Below are 24,646 nucleotides of genomic sequence, written 5' to 3'. Positions count from 1 at the left end.
CTCAAACGCTGCTGGAAACGAGATGAAGTGGAAGGTACTGGCACTGTAAACGATGACCACATATGCAAGGCTTGACTTAGAACTGCTATAGTGTCTTGGTACGACACATGATGCTGAACAGACTGTTTTGCATACAGCTCTTGGTCCACAGCAACTAATGAGATCTAGAAACATGCCCTGGAAGAATGGCTAAAGTTGGCTCTGGGCCCAGCTGCAGCTGTGTCCTGGTGGGAAGTGCTGAGCAACTCTGCTGTGGTTCCAGGAGCTGGGGTCCCACCTGAGGTCCTGGAACATGTGGGGAAAGAAATGGGAAACTGGTAGTGCTGATACTGATAGCACTGTATTGCTGGCCAGGGGTATGTGTACAAATCCCAAACAGGACGGGACTGCTGTGGACCGTGCCTTGAGCTGTTTTATTTTCCAGCATCAGTCTCATTACATGGTTATGACAATAGGAAGATGCCATCAGCTCACATCCCAGGCAGCAGACCAAGAACTCAATGTTACAACTTTATGAGTTTTTTGACCAATCACACAAAGCAAAAGCATATTGACAGTAGTTCTATCCAACCACTATAAGCACATGTACCTTTGGTTAAAACAATGCTTGCTTATTTCAAATACAATACCTACTTGTAAGCCTTAAAACACAATGCACATTATTAACTTCAAACTTCCTAATATCTTGCTAGATAAACTTTTCTGTAGCTTAGGGAGTTATTCTAGACAAACGTTAATACACAGACCATTGTTCTATTTGTCCTTGCTTTTCTACTTTTTAAATAATTTTTCTGCTGACCTATCTCATGGCTACTGCTTAGCTCTAATCACAGTTCTGCTGTCTCTGAGGCCTGCCTTTTGCAGCTTTCCCAAAACCCTCAGATTTTGTGGATTCCTACATACTGTGCTGGAAGCTCAGTCTTTTCCATACTGTTCTATGTTGTGGCTCCATCACAGCCTGCAGGGAGAGTGGGACAGGTCAGGAATTCAGTGCCTTTTGGATGGCTCTTGGGTCCAATAGAAAGAGGCTGCATGCATATTGGAGTCTTCATATACATGGATTGTACTGGAGATTAGCAGTAATTACCATTTAGGGTCGTAATATCAGAGAGCTTTACTGAGGTGCGCTGGCCCCACTCATCACCTGGTCTTTAAATCAAGATAACACACTTTTCAGAAGAAGGTGCTTGGGCTCAGTCTGCATCAGTGGGGCTGCTGAAGGTAGTCAGGGTGAGAGAGGGTCAGGATCTGGTGCTTACAGAAGCTCAAACCAGTACCGATATCTTCTGGCTTCAAAAATCCTGCTCTAGGCAGAAAGGACAACCTGTAGTACCCTTTCTGGTCCATTTTTGTCCCCAAGCAACTTTGTTTTGTGTCTTCTGTTGGTGGGTGAGTGGCACCTCTTGGACCTAGTCAGGCACCCTGTCACCATGTTAAACTGGCCTGAACTTCATTTCCGTTTGCTTATAGGAGTAGTGGTATTCTTTGCCTGTCTTCCAGTTGATGCCATCAGCATAGCTCCCATGCGCACCCATCCAGTACATCCCATTCAGGTTGGAGTAATGGCAGTCATTGTACCACCACGCTCCCTTATATTCTGTGGCACAGTTAAAGGAACTCATGTCATTGTCGTGATCTGTTGTTGAAAATGGCATGTCCCTGTGGTACGATAAAGAATCCCCTGCAGAGAGCACACGTTCACAGTTAATGCAGTAGGGATCACAAACAGGACACTGATGTGTCTGTGCACCCCTGCTGGGCACCAGTGGCCCTTCCCAGGTGCAAGGCATGTTGTATAAATCCTGCTGCTCTCTTGCCCAGGTTTCCTCCTTGTCTTGGACAAAAGTATTCTTAGCTCTGCTAAAACAAATGGAGAATTTATCTATGCCTGTGAATCAAGTGGGCCAGATTCTTTTCACAGGTACACAGATGTCACTTCTCTTGGAATGCTCAGGTTCTCTGCAGATATACAGGTCTGAATTACCAGACAAGGTTGCAGTGTGCAAAGCCACAGAAACCTAGAGCACTGCTCTCTCAGGTGTTGGTTTCACTCATTCCTGAATGATGGATATTGAATTTTGAAGAAGATTTGTTTACTTAAAAAAATATATTAAAAATAGGGTATTAAGAGGATGGAGTGCTGATGCTGCAGGTATTGAACAGCACCCCAGCCCTAGAAATGCTAGACCTCCTGGGCAAATGTCTCCTGCCAATGTAACCAAAAGCAGACCTTGACCTGGCTGATGCAGAGCTGTTGGGAAGGTCAATTGGATGGGGTGCTGCCCAGGACCGGGCTCATTTGCTGCTAAACCATAGGGCTGGGCTTGAAGGTAATGCTCTGAATCACATTTCTTCGGGTGATGCATGTCCCCCTCCATCCCTGTACCCAGAGGTCACTCAGTACCTGAGGTACCATGGCCAGTTTTAAAAAACTGACCCAAAATGTAGCTGATACAAGGAGTGTGCATGATACATCTCTGCATAGAAGCTGAACACTTCTGAAATGCTCTAGGAAACAGACTTTCCCAGTGAGCTGCCTCAAACTTACCAGCGTTTCCACCAAGGAAGTCTCCTAGAATCAGTCTGTATTTCTCTGACTCTCCTAAAACTCTGAATGAAGCATACTTGGCAAAATAGTAGTTGTTCTCAAAGTCTCTGAGGTCAACACGGAGTTCACAGGGTCCTAGAAGAGAAGATGGACAGCAGTGGTGCAGGGCAGATGGTGAGTATGCCACTGGATTTCAGAGTGGAGGGTTTAAGGTGCTGTGAGCTAACTTGAGAGGAGCTGCCACTACTTGAGAGATTTTGATTTCCTTAAAATTCCTGCAGAGCCTCCTATACCTTTGATGGTTTTCTAGGGAAGCACCTTTTCAGATATGATATTGGGTGGTCATGGGCAGGAGTCCTGCACACAGCTGTAACTCCAAGGCTGTGTATGGACCAGATGATGCCATCACAAACAGTCCAAGTAGGAAGATGTGTTGGCCTGTCTCCAGGGTAGATCATGCAGCTAGTTCATTCTCTTCCCTGACTTCTAGTTTTGCTTTTTTTAGAGTTCAGTTTCCAGTGTGCAGTAGGCTGCAAGAGCCTGCATCATGTTTGGGATTAACAGTGGGGGCCTCAGATGAATATGAGAAACTCAGAGGTCTGCAATGACCCAATGTCGTATAGGGGTTGGACTCTCATGGCCCCAGCCTGGGACAGAGGCAGACCTTACCCAGAGAGGTGAGGAAGTGGATGTTCTCATTCCCCATCCAGAACTCCGTCAGCTGGTTGCCAAAGCCTCGTTTGTATGAATCCCAATCTCGCAAGAAGTTCACTGACCCATCCCAGCGCCTCTGAAAAACCTGAAAGAGACCCTCAGCCCTACCAGCCCATCCCTCACTCAAAAGCACCCACAGCTCCTGGGGGACATGCCCACCATGGTGAATGCTTCCCCTGCATCAGGACACTCTTGTAGGTGTCTGGGGAGCAAATCCCACAAGAATCCCTTGCTCAATGATCTCTTCCATAGGCCCTTGGAAATGAAAAGGAAATTATTTGCTGATTTAAGCAGGGAGTGGGTCTGTGGCACTCAGCCTGCTTCCAGAGACAAGTCTTGGGGGAATCCCCTGTGTCCAGAGGGATTCACTCTGGCTTGCAGGTGTGAACTTCAGCTGTGTGTTTCTATTTTTGAGCCATCCTTTGCAGCCTTAACAAGAATCTCTGTAGGAACATGTAAACCTCCCTCTCCTCATCCTACTCACAATCCATCCCCCACCATCCGTGTCCATGTCACAGAAGACAGTGGTGGCATTGCAGTCTTGGGGGTAGATTGTGTACCAGCCACTCAAAATCTTCCCTTTGGCCAACAGTTCTTGGCAGTTCCCCGGTTCTGTACAAATCAAAGAGATCAAGTGGAAAGAGTTATAATGTGTTTACTGATCACAGGAGCACGTTAGCCTTGAGCCTTTGATCCCTTCAGCAACCAGGTGGCTCTTTGTAATGCAGGATCTTAGTGTAGAGCTGCTGGGAGACAAACTCTGCCCTGGCTTCTGGGCACATATGTTGCAGGGGAGATGGGCACCTTCTAAGAAAGATAGTCTAAGGTGCTGAGACTCCTCTCATCTGCAATGACTTTTGGGGATCTGGATGATGGAGCTGCTCTGAAAAAGATGACAAACTCATGATCCAGAAATTTGTCCCAGCTCCAGAATGTATGCAGGGCACAGAGAGTGGGTGTGCAGTTGACAGCAAAGGAGTTAGTGACACAGGACAGCTCCCTGTGAGGCAGTGAACAGTGTTCAGCTCATCCTTTATGGATTGAATCATAGAATCACCCACGGTTTGGGTTGGAAGGAACGTTAAAGCTCATCTCATTGCACGCCCTGCCATGGGCAGGGACATCTTCCACTAGATCAGGTTGCTCCAAGTCTCATCCAAACCTGGCCTTGGACACTTCCAGGGATGGGCAGCCGCAGCTTCTCTGGCCAACCTGTGCCAGGGTCTTACCACCTTCTGAGTAAAGAATCATCTCCTAATATCTAATCTCAATCTCTCCTCTTTTAGCTGTAAATTGTTCTGTAAATCACACAGTGACAGTGTCCTGTCACTGCCCGTGCAAAAAAATCACTCTCCAGCTTTTTTATAAGCACCCCCTAAGTACTGGAAGGCCACACTAAGGTCTCCCCAAGAAACAAAGTGCTTTTGAATATGTACCTGTATATATATATATGTGTGTGTGTGTGTGCATATATATGCATCTTATGTATACTTTTTTCCCTCCCCAAAACCATACCTGCTGACAGAAGTTCAGATTCACAGGAGACTGAATTGTCCCTATCAGACATCCCAACCTACAGCTGCATCAGTAGTTGTTTTAGGGAAAGCCTGGGAGGATGATCAGAGATGGTGGCGCTGGTGGTGCATGTGTCCCAGTGTGCTGTGTGTGATACATGCATACACAGCTGTACCAGGCAGGGTATCCTGCTCTCCTAGGAGGGAGATGGTCCTGGGCTTGGCCTTTTCCTTTTCCTTCCTATTAGTCAAATCTTTTACATGCCCAGAGAAGTGTCTGGGGCAGCAAGGAACCAGTTCAGTGGCATCCCAATCTGTCAGGTGTTACAGCAGCTTTGATCTGTCTGAGCCTTTATTGTGGCCCTACAGCACCCAGCTGTAGCCAGAGCAGTTTGTAGCTGTCCTTAGTTCATGGAGACAGATGGGGCGACTGAAAATTGTTTCTTTTATTTTTCTTTTTTTCTTCCAGTGAATAAGTTAGTCTGAGCACTATCACACGTATGAACTCCGCAAATACTAAAGGTGTCACTGCAAGTGCAGGAGTATAATTGCCTTTGAAGTAGCCACATGTCCATACAGGTGTTTGCAGTGGTTTCATCTTAGAAATCAGGACACCAAGTCTCTGAAAAATTCAAATCGATCTCCTCCAGGACACATGGAGAACAGGACATTTAAGTAGTGCTCAGAGGACCTGACTTTCTCAGCATGGCTGGAGTACAGAGTAGACCCACAGAAGCTGCATGTGTCTGTGAGACGCAAAGATAACAGTGATATTTCCTTACTCCATTCTTCAATGTCACTCTGAACTTGTTTCTATTCCTATCCTGTCCTGACTTCTGGTGCAGGTAGTCCACCACCATCCACTCTGCAAAGCTAACCAGTGTTGTGAAGACCTAGGATGAAACTTACCCCATATTTCTGGAAATCCAGGCTCTCCTTTTGTTCCTGTTAGACAAACAACACCATCAATTGCTCTTCACCTTCCATACCCAGCACTCCCCTTCCCAGTACTTGAGATTTGCCAAGACAAATCCTGCTGCACTGGAGAGCTGTTATGTTAGAGGAAGTGCTTGGCTCATCTGCACCAAGCAAATGAAAGGCATAGAGAAAGCAGGTAGGAAGGGTTGCTCAGTATAAGCTGTCCTGGCTGCTACCAGGCCCACCAGAGGAGGCCCACCAGCCTATCTGCACAGACCTAGGAAAGCACAGAGAGGCAGGTGGGAAGCCAAGTCACAAACCCCTGTAACTACAGCAATGACACCCAGCTGCTTCAGACACTTGGAAGAGCTCTCCAGGTTGACCAGAAGGTACATCATGGGGCGGCCACTGGGGGGTACACTATAAATATAAATTTTTTATATATATATATATATATATAAAATATCTATTTATGCACAAGGAGTGGCAGCCATGCCTCTCTTGGCCTGTTGGCCCTGGCGTGATCTAATTCATGCTGGCATCTGTTTTAGGGCTTAGAGGTCCAAATGGTGAGACTGACACAGGACATGTCTCTGTTGGACCCAGCTGCTCTGCTTGCTGCTGTGCAGCCCATGGAGCTGTCTACCAGCAGTTTGTGCCAGTGAGTCCCACTGGGCTAGGACACGTGGGATAGGAGTGGGCGAGTGTGGGAAGGAGGAAGCAATGCACCTTGGAAAGGCAGAGTTACAAGTCCCATCAGGGAAGTGGCTGCTGCTGGTACAGGGCTTCAGCCAGTGGTTTGGGAGCAGCAGTGACAACTGGAGCACTAGAACCATCTGCCAGACCAGTGGTGTTGGACCCAGTGATTGCCAGCCAAATTCCAGAGAGGGAAGCCACAGTGCAGACTGGTGCTCAGTGGTGGGTGCCTCTGGCCTTCACATGCAGGATGATGGCATAAGGGAAAAAAACCCACGTTTCCCTAATACCTTATTGCTAGTGCTGGTAGAGACACGTTCCTCTGGCACTAGCAGCAACTGAATTTCATTTGAGCTTCTGCATTTTGCCATAGCATGAGAATATTAAGAGATCTGCCCAAATCTGGCTGGTCCCTCAGCCCTGTGGCTTCTGCAGCTGATGGTGCCAGGTGGCAGCACCAGCTGCCTGAGTTGAGGACAGCACCTGCTGCTGAACATCTGGTTTGGGAGCAGGACTACCCACAGCACCTGCACCAGGGCAGAGCCTATGATGAGGTATAACTGTCAGCAAACAGCCCCATCCAGTCTCTGTAACTGCTCTCATCTGATGTAGGAGAACAGCACAGGGTAGAAGTTTACAAAGTAGCTCACATGATAAATTCAGCACAGTGTGATTTACCTTTCAGTCCTGGGAAGCCAGGCTCTCCAGCTGCTCCTACAAAATACAAGAGGAAAATGCTCATCACAGACTATCCAATGCAAATGAATTACTGTGCCTCTACAAATGGCTGCTCCAGCCCCTCAATATGTCTCAAATGTACAAGAGAGGCTGTCAAGAGGAGCAAAGCTACAGTGCTTGGCTGAGTGTCCCAGGTGGTGCTGCTGCCTCAGCCTGGCTGTTCTCTTGATCAGCAGTATCTCTCAGGAACAGCAAGAAGAGCAGGATATAGAGGAGAGAGAGCTGCTTCTCCCTCTCTTGGAATGTATGGGGCTTCACAGTTCCATTTCAGTGACTTTTTGTGGGGGCTTTCTCTTTACAGTCAGGCACTTAGGAGATTTTGATCAATAGGGTTTTTCAGTGGTTTTGTCCATCTCCTACTGGCATTTCAGTTCAAGTCTTGGGTACTTTTGGCCAGGAAATAGCTTCATATTCAGCACGTAAAAAGGGGTGTCTTCCCTTTAGTTAGTCAGTGCTGCTCAGTCCCTACACAAGTTCCCTTGTGCTGGCAGCTGGATTCTTTAGTAGAGACACTTTTCCAGTATTTGCAGCACGTTCCTGCTGAAGGTCCTAAGCAAGTCTGGGCAGTGAAAGCCAGTTTCTCAATAAACATCGTCCTCTTCAGGGGTTCATCCCATTACAAAGGAAACCTCATTCTGTGCCAATGTTTGATCTCGTTCTTGTGGTCAAGTGGGCACTGCACACCGAGTGGAAGGCTGAGCTGCTGAAAGCAATGATATGCCTAGGCCTGAGCAGCAGGGCTGAGCCAGAGTAGACTTACAAGATGGATCGTGAATATTGTGTGACTAACACCATCAGTATTATTTACCTAAAAATAGATGACAAAGATGCTTATGCTAACTGTTTATAACCTTCTGTAGCTATCTGCAAGAAATGTATAATTTTAAGAAACTTTTCCAACTGAGAGGCTTGTTTGTAAGGTATTTTAGGGGAAAACCCTCCCAGCCAAGACCTGGGCTCTGGCTGAGCGCTGGCCCTGGCTAAGCTGAAAGCATGCCATCAGATTCAGGCATTCCTGAGCTAAAAATAAAATCGAGTCACTTTGACTTGCTGATTTGGGCCTATAAACACTGGACTCCCTTTCAGGGGAAATCCAGAGACCTCACCTATGGGATCTCCTACACCATGCAGGATTTCCCCAATTGCCAGGAAGGGTTGTCCAGGTCCTCTCTGTGAAACAGGGCTCCCCAGCAACTGGATGATGTTAAAGTACTTAGGAAATTAGTGATGTATCCTTCTAAATCACTATCCTGCCTCTTGTAAAGTAATGATCAGGTGCATTACCTTGCTAATTTTTTGCTTGTTGCCAAAGCCAAGCATATAGTTTTATTGAATGTATTATTTAACTTATGTATTACTTCTATATTCATAGTAAAATAAGACCATTCTTTCCATTGGTATGTTCTTTAAATTGCCCCTGTCAATTGGCAGAACAAGCACTCAGCATAGTGCCTCTGCATCAGGCCTCTGGGCTGAAGCTCCATGGAGAGCTCCAAAGCTCCTCAGGGCTGGGGGCATTTGGGCAGGCTTGTTGTGCTGGGGGAAAGTTAGGGTAGGAATAGGGAATGGGAAGAGGTCTGATTTTAGGGTCAGTGAGAAATTCTGAGAAGAGTGGTATCTTCTTCTGTGTTGTGGTCCCAGACACTCAAGGACACTGTTTCTAGTGTTCACTCCATGCAAGAGCCATACCCCAAATCAGGCTTTTCCTATGCTACTTCAGCACCATTTCTTAGCCTATGGCCAGTCCTGCAGTTCACCTCTGTAGACCCAGTCTCCTAATGCATGTCCCGAGCTTGGGGGCATTTACAGATTAGAGCTGCATATGTTACACATTACCTTTTGCACCAGGTGGTCCTGCTTTCCCGGGGAATCCCTGGTCTCCCATTTCTCCTGCAAAGAGATTAATTTTTTATGTGCATGTTACAAACTGACCAGAGCGGGGAGTCAAAGAAGCCTGGGCAACTGGGCCTTGGCTTTCACAGAAATGGGGGAGCTGAGGTAATCAGATTCAGTCTTGTAACTTAGTTTTACTCTTTTACCTTACTCCTTTTTTTCTATTGAAGCCTTACTACACTGGTATTGCCATTCAAAGTCTAAATTTGCAGTTCATATATGAATTCTTATGAGCTTTGATACATCGTGGAGCCAGTCCATGGATTTTGCTATGGTGGATCATCTCGCTCAGCTGACATGATTGACCTTCTCTGTGAGTTGGCTATGAAAACTCTGAAGGAACCCCATCTCCCTTACTCCCCGGAATAGGGGTTGCCAGTACATTTCCCACACTGTTCCCCAAAAAACAGGCAGGAGCATTTTAGCCTCCCTCCCACCCAGACTCTTGAATACAGACCCAAAAAATAAATGGATGATTTTCTGTAGAAGAAACGAATGAGATACTTCACACCCCAAGATCACATCAGATTTGTGACAGGACTTAAGGAAGAAACAGGTCACTCCATGTCTACCAGCATATGTTTAATTGGGGTGTTTTTCACTCCAGTTCTCCAGTTCCTCACAGCAGCCAGTGCCAGGCCAGCTACTGCTCCAGCCTCAGCTTGCTTCTCCTATGCAAAGGAACAAAACCATCTCATCTCACAGTGTTGATCACTGGTTTTGGGGGCCTCACCTTTTGTTCCTGGGAGACCTGCTTCTCCTTTTGGGCCAGAGACACCTGGGATCCCTGGACATCCTTGAAGAATGGCAAGTCGGTCAGCATCACGCAGTCCCACTATTCTCACCTCTGAGAAATGAAGACGGTCTTTGTGAAGATTATTAAGGCTCTGAAATGTCTTGGAGAGGAAACCAAATCCTTTGAACTTGAGGAACAGTGTAATCAAAAGCATTGAGTATGGAAGTATCAGGGTGTTGAATGGATTGACAGATGGCAGTGAGGATCTCACATATTAGAGGAGCCAGACTCTGCATCTCTCTGGCTTCAGGGGAGTTCAGTAGGAGAGGAGGCTGATATATATGACATTGCATGCATGACAAATATACTGTAGTTAATAAAACATAAGCTGAGAGGTGCCCCAGTGGGGTATTGATAGCAGAGTAAGTGACACTGGTGGATCTGTGGACAGTAAGGGTAAGAGTTCTTCTAAATTTCCTGATTTCCTGTTTGAAATTGCCCCAGGCCTTCTTGGGGATACAGTCAGAATGCTGTGCTGTGCAGCATCCCCAGACTGATCCTTTGTATTGTTCTGTATCGTTTGGTAACTGCACGGAGGCCCTACTAAAAACATACCAAATGGGGGGGGAAAACTTCACTGAAGACTGTCTGTTCCTAGACACCCCACTGGTCAGGGAACGATGTTACATCACTAACTGGAGCCAGTAGCTTTCTTAAACAGCTGCTGAGACTTCAGCCTCCCCTTACTCTCCTCCCACTGGCAGCTGAATTTAAAAAAGCATAGAAGGAAAAAAACCCATATGCTACTTCTCCCCTCTCCCCCCTCCCTTCCCAACCTCCTTCTCTTATCAGGGGAGATGAAACAGGCTTTCTCAATGAGATGGCAGTAAGGTTTGTGTTTTACTCACCTGAGCAGGTGTCCTCAGCATCACAAATAGTCACTCTTAGGCTGAGCAGTACCAAAAGGGCTGGGGCTGCTGTCCCCATGGCCAGTGCTGCTCTGCACAGCTCCCCTCAGCCACTTCCCGGGTGCTATGGTCAGCACTGACCCATCCAAGCATTTTATATCTAACAAACAGCCTCAGTGCAAGCTCCACCTCTGTACTTGCCCACTGGCTGCTCTCAGGTCTGGGGCCTGGCTAAGTCTCAAGTTATTTTGCAGATAAGCTACTTTCCAAAAGTCTGATGGGAACGTTCTTGCCTCACTGCCCCGGCCTGCCTCACCTCTGTCCTCAGTAAATTTTGGATGCCTTTCCCTTATCATATTGTATTTCTATTTTAGATAAAATGAACCAGCAAAACCAAATTTACCTAAGTGTAGACAGCTCCCCTCATCCTCCCTGCTAGTAGCCCTTTATGAAGAGCAGAATTTACTGTGTTGATGGGGAAACTGAGGCACTGGGAGTCAAAAGCCCAAGGTCAGCTGAGGCCAGTGGCAGAGAGAGGCTACACAGCCTGGATCGCATTCCAGCACTCTTCCTGCCTGTCAGCCCAGCACCACTTCTTGCCCTTCAAGCTTCCATTTGTACATGATTCATGAATGACAGAGTTCAAACTCAGGCAAGGGTAGGTAGACAGAGCATGTTTGATTCCCCCTCCACCCCCAACTGTCCATTGTATTAGTGAGCAGGATTTCTGGTTTCTTTCACCCTGTTCTTTGCTCATTTCTGGCAGTGTTACTAGACATCCAATCTGCTTCATCATATTATTTTCAGACCCAGAGTCTGTAAAGTTTATGAATTTTAGTAGAGGGCAATTGTCCTCCTTATTGTTACATCTCAGTTCAGAGGAGACTGATTTATTGGAGATTTTTCCCAGGATATCAGAGGCAGAACACAGCTCCCCCTCAAGCACTTCTGTCATAAGGTGTCTCTAACAGCCCAACTTCCAATGATACATGACAGTTTAATGCTAGGCAAATGGAAGAAGGTGAGGGAGAGGTAAGTATTTGATTGCCACTTAAATTCAGCATCCCCCATATAGCCCAGATATATACTCATACGCATACTCTTATTCATATATGTAATAATATAAAATAATAATCCAGTAGATGTTGCAGTAATTTTAATTCCTAAGAAGCAATTCTGGCAGGGAAATGCACCCCTTACTTTCCTTCTCCCATATGGAAAAATTGCAGGAAAATCAGAGGTATTGTGACAAGATGGTCTGCATTCAAGTTTGGGTTTTGCTTTACATGAGAAAAAGCATCTCAATTGTGGCAACTGGTGTGTTGCAGTTCTTGGGGCAAAATGAGATCAGATCCTTTCTTCGTTCAGGAGGAAGCCTCCCAGAAGGAAAGAGAAAAAGGATTGGCAGGTGCTAGGGAGGGAGAGATCCCTGCAGGACTGTCTAGGGTGACTGGGAGCTATACACCTCTCTTTTCTCATCTGTACAGCCTGTGCTGTCCATCTGCAGTGGACTGGTGTCTGGACTAGGGGGCAGGTGGAAGTGATGTAGAGCTAGCTCCCTGCACTGAGAAGCCTTCTCCTGCCCAGTGCCTCTGCTCTCTTTGTGGAAACATCTGCAATACCTTGTTTCAACTTGAAGGCAAAAGCTGCTGCCTTCATCTGTTTCCCTTTTGTAAGTTACTCCAAAAAGCAAAGGCCTTGCAGATTACCCCATAATTACAGTCTCTCTAGGACTTCAGGCTAGATCTGTCTTGACAGATCTAAAAATAAATAAAAAATGTTTGCCCTGCTTTTTCCAGGTACTCTATTAGCAGGTTCCAGGTCTGGGTTGGGCTGAGAACATATGTTATGAAGGCAGCTGTGATGTATCTGCCCAGCACTGATGCATCCCCCTAAGTGTTACCAGCTGTGAGCTCCATCCAACCTGGGGGACATCAATATCTCCCCACTTTCATCTGGGAAAGCAGCAGTGTCCTTGTTGGTGCAGCTACTTTTGGGAGCAGGGAGGAGACTGCCAATGAACAAGCTTAGTCCAAAGTAGGTCAGACTCCTGGGGGTAGATTTTGAAATTGGCACAGAGATCAATATGTCCTTAATTGCTTTTCCTCATGCCAGTACCCAGTGAAGGTTGCAGAGGGCTGATTAGGCTTGAAAGTATACAAAGATCTTACATCAAAGAACATCCTGACTTCAGATAATCTTGACATATTCCACATTTTGCAACACTACCAAAGAACAAACGTGATTTTGAAAATACAATGTTCTATTTCCAAAACATTTAAATTTTTTTCCCTCGGTGTTGCTATTTTGTAGGAAACTCCAGAACACATAAGTTTCAAAATACAAATTATTGAAATTCAGTTTCCCAGATGCTTCAAGGTAGAGAAGATAGCTCAAAATAAGGTAACTCTCAGCTTCTTTCCTAAACCTACCCACCCCTCAAAAAAGCAACATCCAGCTGCATTGTGATATGTAACATGTGGCCTGATGATAGCTCTATACCACTGGCATGCTATGAACCAAGACATACACCTTTTCAAAACCACAAACTCACCTATGATTCTCATGTGCTGGGTTTCTCCCTCTCGTGCATAAGGTTCCAGAGCTCTAACATGCAATTTTACTAGCAAGCCATGTGCACGTAGTCATGTCTTTTCTAAACCAGCATTTCTCTCAACTTCAGTGTAGCCCCAACTCGCCCAAAGGCCTTGCAGTGTAACAAACTGGGTCCATTCAGCCTCTGCTTTAATCTTAGGATGTGGGATTTTAATCTACTCCCAAGTCCCTTTTTTGATGATCCTTGCCTGATCCCTTGCTATCCCACTGCTATCATACCTCACCCTTGATTTAGCTTAGGCAGCTCAGAGACAATGATACCTACTTTGCCAGCTAAGATGTGGACTTCAGATCTCCAGAGCCACTTTCTGAATTTCTTCTAGAATGAGGAGAGCACCTTCTTATTTCTTTTTTGTACAGAGGAAACCTATAAAAAACAACTGCAAAAAAACCATAATCTCCTACCTTCAATGTTTTAACAGTCTGTATTCTCAATTACAAATCCACCTTGATTTCTTGACAGAAAGAGCAAAGACAGACCATTCAATTGATTGCAATGTCTCTGAAAGAGCAACCAAACCTGTAGTTACATAAATGCATAATGAACATTTCTGTTTCAGCTTTAATACCTTTCTCAGTGCCCAGTTCTACCCATAAGCGTCACATCATCACTGCCAACCTAGATGCTGTTAAATTTCTGCTTATTTGAGAAGACAGATTATGTATAAAGAAGTAATATTATGTAGCACAGTATAAATACAATTTAAGGAAAGATATGTCAAACATATTTCACAGACATAAAAAAGCAATGAAAAAAAGCTGTTACTGAAAAAAAAAAAAATCCTGCCTTCTTTCTGGGAAGCTGGTGGTTATGTTGTTGGGGTTTCAGGGCCTTGCAATCCTAACAGTAAAAGTGCCATAACAAAATCACCCACTGAAATGGTAATTTCTGACATGAAAGGATTCAATGTGCCAGCACAGATGAGCATGGGAAGCCTTAAACTGAGAGTTTGCTTCTCTTGAAACCTAAGGAGGCCATCCTGCTAAACACAGCATTTTCAGCTTTGTAAAATTCATGCCTGTGTGATGGCCAGGAGCTGTTACTCTGGAACAAACTGCTCCTGTCTAAAGGTTCCCAGAAGAATGCCATCTACACCCCTTGGCTGTTTGCAGTGATCAAAAGTGAGGACACGTGTTTGTGTATGTGCTGTTGTCATATTCATGGAAAAAGTGGCCAATACGAAGATGATTTCATTCAGCAGGGAACACCTCATCTCAGTATTTATTAGTAATAGCTGTGAACATTTCTTAAAATAAAACAGGTTCAAATAATATCCTTAATGCCATGCTGTATGCTTCGGCTAGCCTCTAACAGGACCAACAAAGCAAGTCTACTCCTGTTCTTCCTACTCAGGCCTCATCCACTACGAGAATGTTCTGAGCTCATTGGTGAAGCTTTCTATGCATTTCAGTTATAGTAATTCCAAGACAAAATCAAAAATTATTCCAAAATGAAATAAAAGAGACTGTAGAAAATGTTACATAGTGTTCAAATGTCTCCTTCGTGCTCTAGAAAAGTAAAGGCTACTTTATATTACAGTATGGCTCACTGCTGCTCTGGAGAAATGCATACTTATCCTTTCAGGAATGAGTGACTTGCCAGGAAATAGAAAATTAAACTATTTCTAGAACTGCTCACTATAATTAATTTAATTGGTTTACATTGGTGTAACTTCCACAATCATTCACTTCCAGGATAACTGCAAGACATGCCTCCTTTAGATTTTGGAGAGAAGTACACTGAAGACAAGGTTTGCTGAATGCAGTAATGTTTTGGAGTAAGGTTTTGGTTTTCCTCTACTTTCTGTTATGGAAGCTGTTGTTTAGCAGCCACCCTGCTGAAGTCCTCACTCTGGGGACTGGTGATGGAAACACAAACCTAAACAGACAGTCTCCAGCTCTCTGGTTCCACTACAGAACTCAGAAATGGCCAAAGGAGGTAGTCTACAGCAATGAGAATAACAACAACAACAAAGAGAGAAACTAATCCTACCTAGACAGTCTAAATAAGAGTATGGCAGCATCCCTTAGTAATACAGTACAAGACCACTCACCACAGAAGAGTTGTCTGGAAGCTGCAGCTAGGCAGAGGAACACCAGTGAAACATCTGTTGTCAGAGTTTGGGAGCTTCAGTAAGATGTAACTTTCATTTGCTCCAGGCTCAAAAGTCCAGGCTATGCTCCTGTGCGACAAATTACATACTGCTTCCTAGCTAGGGGCCATATGCTTTCCATTTGGAGCACCTGGCTTTTTCTTTTAAAAGTAGAGTGAAAAATAAAGTTACTTCTCTTGCTGGAGAAAACTTTGTCCATGGGTATTTTCTGAAAGATTGCCAGGGACCTAAAACCAAAATAGCGATTGTCTGCTACAAAAATTAACCCCACAAGCCATGTGCACTCTAATGGGTCTAAAGGAAGGCTATCTGCCTTATCCCAGTTCAAATGCAGCCTAAAGTAGTAACTCAGCATTCTGTAGAAATGGTAATTGTAACTATCTGAGTAAACATGGCTTTTGGAGACACCAGCTCTCTCTATTTTACAGGATTTAAATTCCTTATTTAGCTTGTCTCATAGAGACCATCTTTAAGTTCAATGGTACAAGACTTGGGTAGAGATATAGGATAAACGTGTGTCCACATTAGGCTGCAGGGCAGTGCAGCTATAGAGGAACCATGCTCTTTCTTGTCTTGGCTTTATATAGTTTCCTAATGCAATGAAATGAGAACATCTAGAACCTCCCTGCAGTACCTGAATGGAAACTTGCAAGCAGCAGCTTTTAGTTTTGACTGGCATCTCTCCCATTTCTCCTCAGAATATTTTCCCCAGCTACCAAAATCTTCTTCTTAAAGCCCCTAAAATTTCCTACCACCATTCCTGTCTCCTTGCATTCCTGTTTCCAACATTCCTTGCTATGTTTCTAATTCTCCTTATACCCAAACTCCTCCATCATTCCTACAGCAACCTTCTCAAGCCCTCTACCTGTTTTCCTGGTTACTACTTATTTGGCTTAGAGCCCTTGATAAGGTAGTTCATTATTTGGAGCATGTGCTGATAGAGCATTGGCCTTTGGAACATACAAGGGTACAAGATTTCCCTGCAAGCTGTTCCGGGCTATCTCCTATTTGCACACACCAGTTTTAATTCTTGAGGGCTGGGGAAACAGGAAAAATGACAAGGGCTAGAGCAGAAACACTGAAAGCAAGCTGGTGCCCAGCTTTGTTTCCTTTAAAAGACTAACATAGCAACTCTTGAACAACACAGAAATATGACCATAGCATTCACTTTGCATGGAAAATGCTGTTGGAGAGAAAGAAAAAGAGATCAAATCCTCTGTTGGTATTTCAACAGGCATTTGCAGGACTAGGGCTGTACTGGTGCCATTTCAAATAATTATCCAAACTGATATTGTTTGCAAGCTATCTGCCTTAACTTTGTGACTGAAAGGTTAAAATATTTTTCTGAAAATAAAAAAGGAAGATCTTAGAATCAGTCACATAAGATAGTCTAATAAAAGTGTATATTACGTGTAAGTAGCTGCTCCAGGAGTGCCTTACTTTGACCCTCAGGTAGTTATACAGTGTATTACTTCTAATTTCATCTGATATTTTTTCTTGACTCTCTGAGGGTGCAAAACAAAGAGCTCTCAGACCTTAGTATTTGGTCTTACCTCCTATGTTTAGTGTGGAGTACTAGAACATTCCAGCTGCAAATTAGTCCCTGCATCCAGCATTATTGATTTCTTTCTTTTCAATTGAAGACTTAATTACAAACTGTGAGCTTCAGACAGATTAAATAATTAACCTTCATGAGAACTCTGTGAGACCAGTAGGCTGTATGTCAATCCGAGGCTCGGGGAGACTACACCAGTCAAAGGTACTCACTGGTTCTGAATGCCTCATTTGGAATTACTTGATTTGGCTTCAGCAATGAGGATATTTTATATGCAGCCTTTGTCAGCATACAGCTCTTAGCAGGCATGGGTTCCACAGATCCCTTCTCAGGGTGTCAGGAAGGTCATCTACATAATGAGGTACATCCACTAATAAGCCAATGTAGGAAATCTGGGTAGGTAAGAGAACACTACAACAGGGAAATAACTGGATGTTATTTTTCCTGGTGGAACAAAAAGAAAATTGTAATGGATAGACGAAAGAAATCTCAATCTCCATCCTGCCTCTTTTTCTGCTGCCTTATCTGAACTTTCAGATAGATCTATTTTTTGAAGGTTCATTCTGAGTAATTAAGTCCAGGTGTCATTTAAAAACTCACAAGAAAAAAAATCTACCGTTGTCAATTCCCTGAACAAATGGGCTTTTAAAACCCTTTCTCCTTGGAGGGTAGGAGTGAGTTAACAACACAAATTTTAAAAATCTGATGAACAAAATTATTCATCATATCTGCTACAAAGCCAAGAGTCAGTACATTTTTATAATTAGCCACTTTTAGCAAGAAAAAGACCTCTGATTATGATCTCTTTCAAATTGAGAGAGTCAGTCACAGTGTGAGCAGTCCCTCCTGTTGAATTGGTGTTAGCATCATCTGCTGCTGGGATGCAGCATTTGATCTCCCTGGGCAAACCTGTCCCACACGTACAGCCTTGGCAAAACTGTCCGATGTATTGCAGCCTGACATGCTACACATTTTATTGAGGCAATAATATTTCCTGCAACAGCTTTTAAATGTTTCCTTTTTTTCCCAGTACTGGGTCACCATCTGCTCTTAATTCATACCTTGCTATTGAATCTGTTCTTCCAAGACTGCCAGGAAGGTTATTCAATTTCATTAAGAGTAACCATTCAAATACTATTGAACTGCCTTCAACCTGGGGGGCCTGACAAGCATCACATCAAACACCATCTTGTTTTTGGTCTTTCTCCTTCAGAAATGAACATGGAGAAATGTTTTCTGCTAGAAACTTCCCCACAGTGAGGGCTGCCAGTGTTGATGACAGGTGAGGAAGATGGAAAGCTATAGATTTTTTTTTGCTTCCCTCTGCTTGCTCAAGAGGGAGGAGAGGCTGTGATGTACGGCGTGGCAGACCAAAGATGTCTAGGCTGGGAAACTTCATACAGATGGCATGGGGAGGGGAGAATGTGAGATCTTGCCAGCCAGGTACCGCCTTATTAAGAAAATACTGGGGAGAAGAGGAAGGATACACACCTTGCCCTGCAAACAAAACCTGGCTGTTCAGACAGAAGGAAGCAAAGGAGGCTGCAGTTCTGCCCACCCACCCCTGCTGATGCAGAGGCTGGGGCTCAGGGCAGCTGTGCAGCCCTTCCCCATGGCACTGATCCTGCACTGCTATGTTGTGGTGTTGCCACATCTGGCTCCAAACAGGAGAAGATAGGCCCTAACCATTTGCTCCTGATCCAGGCACACTCACAGCCCTTCCCAGGGTGTTGGTCACTCATCCCCACCTTCTCGTTTTCATGCAAAGAGTCGTCTGAAATGATTCCCAAATAGCTAAAACACCAAAGCACACTGGGAAAGACAGGTTTAACACAAAATAAATGGCCATAAGAAAAAAATAATCTCGTTTAGCACGGGGTGTTGCTCTTTACTTCCTGTTTTCCTTCATAAAGTTATGTGCTTTTCTATAGAACAATCTGTAAACAGAGGTGAAGAAAATCCCTCTCCCTGGAGGCAGAATTAAGTGATTATGCATCCAAAATTTACTCAAAATTTTAAAACTTAAGCAAGCACATAGTAGTTCCCGTCCACAGCAAGTCTGGCAAACCTCATTTCTCTTTAAGTGGCATTGGCCACTTGGCCAGATCTGTGTTCAGGCACTGGGGACTGCATTGACCAGGGCACTGACAGTCTGAAACCAGTCTGGATTGGCAACATGCTGGGGACAACTGGGGATAGGAGTGAACAGAAACAACTAGCCTCTGGGACTATGACTTCATTTTAATCATGCAGATCACTCCAAATGTAGGGATGCAGCTCCACAGACCCTCTTACCACAAAAGGCAGTTCTGATCTGATTCTCCTGACCTCCACAAAAACTACAGGAATTTGAATTTTGTGTTACTTTTAGAAATTTCATTTCAGCTTCACAAAAAACAATCCCTGCAGGCCCCTGCTTTCCAGAGCACCAGTCCTTATTGATTTCCAGTTCCCTGGAAAACCTGCCTCAGTCCCAGTATGAGCCAGCAACAGCTGCAGCCTGGCTGAGCAGAAGTCTGGAGAGGTCAGAACCCTCCCCTGGACTGCTGCACTTGGAATGAGATCTAGCTACAAATGCATCTCTGGAAAGACCCTCCAAAACGTTCTAGGATCAGACCTTTAAAATGACACCAAAGGGCAACACCTCCACCACGAATCCTTCCTTGTCCCAGCCCTGGCTTACTGACACATACACAGAGGAAGCCAAGGGTCACACAGGCCCTGCTTGCAGAATTCCTGATCCAAACCCTTGCCTTTCCCTGCACAGCACTGAGGGAAATCTGACGGAGGATTAATAAAGTACCTTTGCTGAGAGCAGTCATCACCCCAGGCCTTCAGGCTTGGCAAGATTTTGTAGTGAACAGACCCAAATTAAATTCCTAAATCTAAATCTCTAACAAGTCTTGTCAGAAAGATACCAGACAGTCACACAGACCACAGGACCAAAAGACTGCACAAGGAATGACAGAAGCTTTTCCATTAATAGCACAAGTTCCTTTTCTCCCTCATCAGTCTGGGACTGTAGGACCGAACCTTTGCAACCAGGAGACAAGAGAGTTGTAATCAGCACTTAAACCTCCCAAATGGTGTTATTTCTCAGAGAATTGGGCCAGAACTGAGCTATTTCCATGTGCCTGCAGTGCTTTGGGGAGAGGCAAGACAACATCCCACTTCTGTCTGGAAAAATTTGACGATAATAAAAAGTCATTTCCCGTCTTTCTCTCTGACCCATAACCAAAGCAGCCATATAGAACAACACAGAGTATTTAGGGGAGGCCTGATTCACTTGGGAAAAAATCCCAAACCCTAAAGAAACAAAACCACCCCAAATTTCAAACTGAAACACACTGCTGCCTTAATGGGGGCATATGGCAATACAGCTAGAAAGTATTGCTCAGCTTGTAACTGACACAGACATGTTAACCCTGTGTCCTAGGGTGACTTTATGATGCTTGTATTTCCATTTGTCTGTTTAGCCCAAAAATAAGTCTTGCACCTTTAAGAACCACTGGTTCTGAGAGCGAAGGGAGGGGGAGAGAAGAAGCACGCAGTTTGTTTTCAGAAACTGCACTCATCCATCCACATTCTGGCTCCTGGACTGCATTGTCTGCAGACAGACAGACAGCGGGACAGAGCTCTCCTTTGTTGCTTTTAGTTAGTTCCTAGCTAGCTAAGGCAGAAAAGTACTCAGGTGTCCTGGTTCAGAGCAAATTTGGGAGAGAATCCCCAAAGGGGCTCCTCTAGGAGAACAGATTCAATTGGCCCTTCCCCCCAACCAGTCCGGGAGAAACTACCTCCTTGGAGAAAAGTGGAAAAAACCTGTTTATTAAACAATAAAACCTAAACAATATTAAACAATAAAACCCCTTGCCGCTCCAAAAGAGATGACAAACTGAGAAAGTCCCCTCCCCGGGTTGCAGCTGAGCTCACTCAGTCTCTTCTCAGTCCCTCTGGTGCTGGAAATGTCACAGGCCAGGCCTGGCCTGGTGGGCCACAGATGCTAGCTGATGGTGCACTTTTGGGTGTTCAGTCCAGAGCAGGTTTCAGGAGGTCCAAAAAAAAAAGGAAAAAAGAAAAAAAAATCACACTCCAGGGAACTTCCTTGCCTCAGCAAGCTAAAACTAACTAAAAGCAAAGGAGAGCTCTGTCCCACTGTCTGTCCATCTGCAGACAACACAGTCCAGGAGCAGGAATGAGGAGGAGTGAGTGCAGTGTCTGAAAAAAACTGCGCGCTTCTTCTCTCCCCCCTTCACTCTCTGGAGCAAGTCTTAAAGGGGCAAAACTTATTATTCAGCATAAACAGAACAAGGTGATTGGGGATAAAAGCATCATATGGTCAACCCAGGACACCAGGACTGTGGTTTCTCTTTTTCTTAGAACTGTTTAAATCTGCTCTGGACTAAACAACCCGAAGAGCACTGGCAGCTCACACCTGTGGCCCACTGGGCCAGGTCTGGACTGTGGCATTTCCAGCACCAAAAAGACTGATAAGAGACTGAATCAGCCAAGCTACAGGCCATAAAAGAGACTTTCTGAGTTTGTAATCTCTTTTAGAACAGCAAGAGGTTTTATTGTTTAATAAACTTGTTAATTTTTTGTGCTAGTGAATGCTTTGCCTGTTAAAGAAATAATTTTTCCACTTTTCTCCAAAAAAATATTTTCCAAAACCAATTAAGAAAGGGGTCGCTTAAATCTATTTTCTACAAGAACTCCTTTAGAAGTTTTCTCCCAAATTCACCCCAAACCAAGACACTCTGGTAGGCCACAAATCTTGGCAACACAAAGCAGAACCCTGTGACCGTGTTCACAGGGGTTTTCGGATGAGGAAAGAGACGGAGATCTGACTCCATGTTACAGAAGGCTTGATTTATTATTTTATGATATATATTACATTAAAACTATACTAAAAGAATAGAAGAAAAGGTTTCATTAGAAGGCTAGCTAAGCTAAGAATAGAAAGGAATGATAACAAAGGCAGCTGTCTCAGACTCTGTGTGTGAGCCAGCTGGGCTGTGATTGGCCATTAATTATAAACATCCAAGATGGGCCAATCAAAGATCCACCTGTTGCATTCCCCAGCAGCAGATAACCATTGTTTACATTTTGTTCCTAAGGCCTCTCAGCTTCTCAGGAGGAAAAATCCTAAGGAAAGGATTTTTCATAAAAAGATGTCTGCGACAGAACCCCCGAAGGGGAAAGCAAAAGATAATGGTGTGCTTGGTATATTTTGTTTGAGAGAAATCATGAAAGACTGTACATCCCTGTATGAGTCTGTGCAAAGCTATGATTAAGCAATGTTACTAAGAAACATGTTGTGATTACTGCTATTTTTAGCTATAGCTGAAAAAGTATATATACTGAGCTTTTGGAATGAATAAATTGGCTTTATGCATGCAAACCATGGAGTCCCTGTCTCTCCAATCACCCACAGGAGCACACAAAACTCTTAAGTTAGAGTGGAGATTACAGACCAGAAAAAGAGGCAAAAGATGTGCTCTGCTTCAATACACTCTCTGATTGATAATTCCAAAGGAAATTCCCCATGGATCGTAAGCAATCACCTATAATTTTTCCTCTGGGATCATTACTGGTTTGCCTTTCTGTGGAAGTGTTTCAAGCATCCATAGGGTTCCGGATCTTGGTTGTTTGTGGCTCATCCTCAAAGGCCCAGACCAAACCCTGCTGCAGCCCTAGTTTCAGGGGAATATTGATACAGTTTATAAACACTATCCTTCCCTGCAACTCAGTCTTCACTGCGTATCCCCGAAGTGGATTTACTCCATTCTTTGTTCCCAACAGCACCTCACCAGCCCAAATCCCACTTCTCACAGACACAAACTAAACAAAGCTAAGGCAATGGTTCCATCAGCACCTGTGATTCCGAGTTCCCTGTTCCCTGGATTGCTCATGTTATAAATGAGAAGCTTGACTAGGCCAATATTCAAGCAGCAATCAATTTATTAATTAATATGGTAAAGTATGAGCAATACAGCGCTGGGTACCGTGGGGGAAGTTTTCCCTCCAACTGCACACCGATAGTTGAGGCTTACAGCTATTTAGAGGGGTACTCATAAGCTTTCTCAGCAGTTTCTATTCCCAATTTTTATGTCGCAATTCTATACACTATTGTGATTTAGTTTTTCTCAGGATGTTTCCCTGAAAGGAGTATCCCCAGATGGTGGTGGTCAGGTTTCCGAAAGAAGGAAGAAGTCTCCCAGCTGGTGAGGTCCAGCTCTCCAGGTATGGGTCCACCTTTTGATTGCAAGGACTATAAATCTCATAACAGTGATGTCCAGCTTCCCTTGGTCGAAACTATTAATCCTTGAGTTGATGTTCATCTTCCTTTCTCAAGCTGCTTTTCACTGTTTTGTTAAGGCGTGAGATAAGCGTGTTTCTTTTTTATATATTCTAAATCTATAATTTCAAAGATCCTTACTAAAGCGATATTCTAAAATTATACTCCAAAAGGTTATTATTGCAAAACTCTTTAAGGCTTAACTACAAGCAGAAAGTTCCTGTCAAAAAGCAACATCCTTAACGCTTAAACTCAAATGCTCCTAAATCAACTTAAGACTTATAAAGGTTAATTGTGAACAAAAGATAGATTCAAAGGCCTTCTTCCATGCTCTACTTCCTCAGTTATTTATTAGAATTCGTCTTTATAACTGTCCCATGGTCGGTTTCCACACATATCACAATCACAAATACACACATTGCTTGTATGTACCTGACACGAAACACAGCTTTGTATTTCTCACTCATCCAAGCACTCACCAATTCCACCTCGGCCCAGAGATTCAGATCTCTGTCTCCAGGGGGGAACACAACCTGATACGACACAGCTCTGGCACCACATTTCCTCTTCCTCTCCTCCTTTTTCCAGCAGACCAGGCTGCTGGAAATGGCATTCCTTAGGGAGTTCATCCCAGCAGAGAGGAAAAGAGGAGCCTAAGTGGGGGTACGGGTGGCGGGGTCAGCGGCGCCGGGGGCAGGTGGGAGGCGTGCGGGTGACGCCAGTCAGCAGCGGAGCCAGCTCCGTCCCGGGCGCGCCGCTCCTGCGGGGATCCCCCGGCGCCGCGAGGGCTGAATGAGTGTCGCTGATTTATCTGTAAGGTCCGGGTTTCTTCACTGCTTCTCACAGCTTTTACGGCAGCTAGAACCCCACCTGCTGCACTGGGGAAAGGGAGAGGGGAGGGGGAGGGGGAGGGGGAAGGGAAGGGGGAGGGGGAGGGGGAGGGGGAAGGGAAGGGAAGGAGAGGGGAGAGCAAAGGAGAAGAGGAGAGGAGAGGAGAAGGAGAGGAGAAGGAGAAGAGAATTAAAACCAAGGCCCGGGCAGCCTGAGGGCCGAGCCCCCGGAGCCCATTCCCGGTGCTCCCCGCGCTCCCCGCACTCCCGCCCTGCCCGCGCACACGCGCGCGCTCCCGAGCGAAGGCGGGAGAAGAGCGCACCCTGGTGGGGTCACGAGAGGCGGCAGCGGGACCGTCCGAGCGGCCGGAGCGGGCCGGGGTGAGATGGGCTGGACAGGCCCAGGGCCGCGGGGTGTCCCTCTTCGAGGCTCCCGCGGCTCGTCCTTCGTGCGGGGTGTGGGAGAGTGGGGCAGCTCCGCCCCGTGCCGCTGCCTACCCCAAAATATTCCACAAGTTTATTTCCACTGGGTTAAAGAGTGTTAGTGAATTGGGAAGATTTCCAGAGTACA

At 45.1% G+C, this 24,646-nt stretch overlaps 1 protein-coding gene and 1 long non-coding RNA gene across 5 annotated transcripts in view; one reads left to right on the top strand and one right to left on the bottom strand.

The window, feature by feature from the left end:
* The window catches only part of LOC136564840 (uncharacterized), a 35,213-nt gene that overhangs the window by 3,127 nt on the left and 7,440 nt on the right, over window positions 1-24,646 (top strand). The window contains exon 1 of one of the 2 annotated variants that reach the window (XR_010784763.1): window positions 23,921-24,058. The exons of the other annotated variant lie outside the window; for it this stretch is intronic. This is a non-coding gene — a long non-coding RNA (uncharacterized lncRNA). Of the gene's footprint in view, window positions 1-23,920; window positions 24,059-24,646 lie in introns of those variants that run through there. 2 annotated transcript variants of the gene reach the window in all.
* LOC136564839 (ficolin-2-like) lies at window positions 391-24,496 on the bottom strand. 3 transcript variants are annotated; one of them, XM_066563123.1, is made up of 10 exons: window positions 24,399-24,496; window positions 23,725-24,118; window positions 9,755-9,917; window positions 8,965-9,018; window positions 7,069-7,104; window positions 5,686-5,721; window positions 3,747-3,874; window positions 3,218-3,347; window positions 2,549-2,683; window positions 391-1,681 (listed from the first exon to the last, which is right to left on the bottom strand). In XM_066563123.1, the coding sequence occupies exons 2-10, from the start codon at window positions 23,872-23,874 to the stop codon at window positions 1,434-1,436; spliced, it is 1,080 nt and encodes a 359-aa protein (XP_066419220.1). In that variant the 5' UTR covers window positions 23,875-24,118; window positions 24,399-24,496; the 3' UTR covers window positions 391-1,433. The 3 variants fall into 3 exon arrangements, with proteins under 3 accessions (XP_066419220.1, XP_066419222.1, XP_066419221.1); XM_066563125.1 differs by having other exon boundaries at window positions 9,755-9,868; XM_066563124.1 differs by lacking the exon at window positions 24,399-24,496 and having other exon boundaries at window positions 23,725-24,155.

The sequence above is a fragment of the Molothrus aeneus genome, chromosome 19 (assembly GCF_037042795.1).
Source record: "Molothrus aeneus isolate 106 chromosome 19, BPBGC_Maene_1.0, whole genome shotgun sequence".
Taxonomy (NCBI): domain Eukaryota; kingdom Metazoa; phylum Chordata; class Aves; order Passeriformes; family Icteridae; genus Molothrus; species Molothrus aeneus.
Note: the sequence above shows the minus strand (reverse complement) of the source record. Positions and strands in the feature narration are given on the sequence as shown.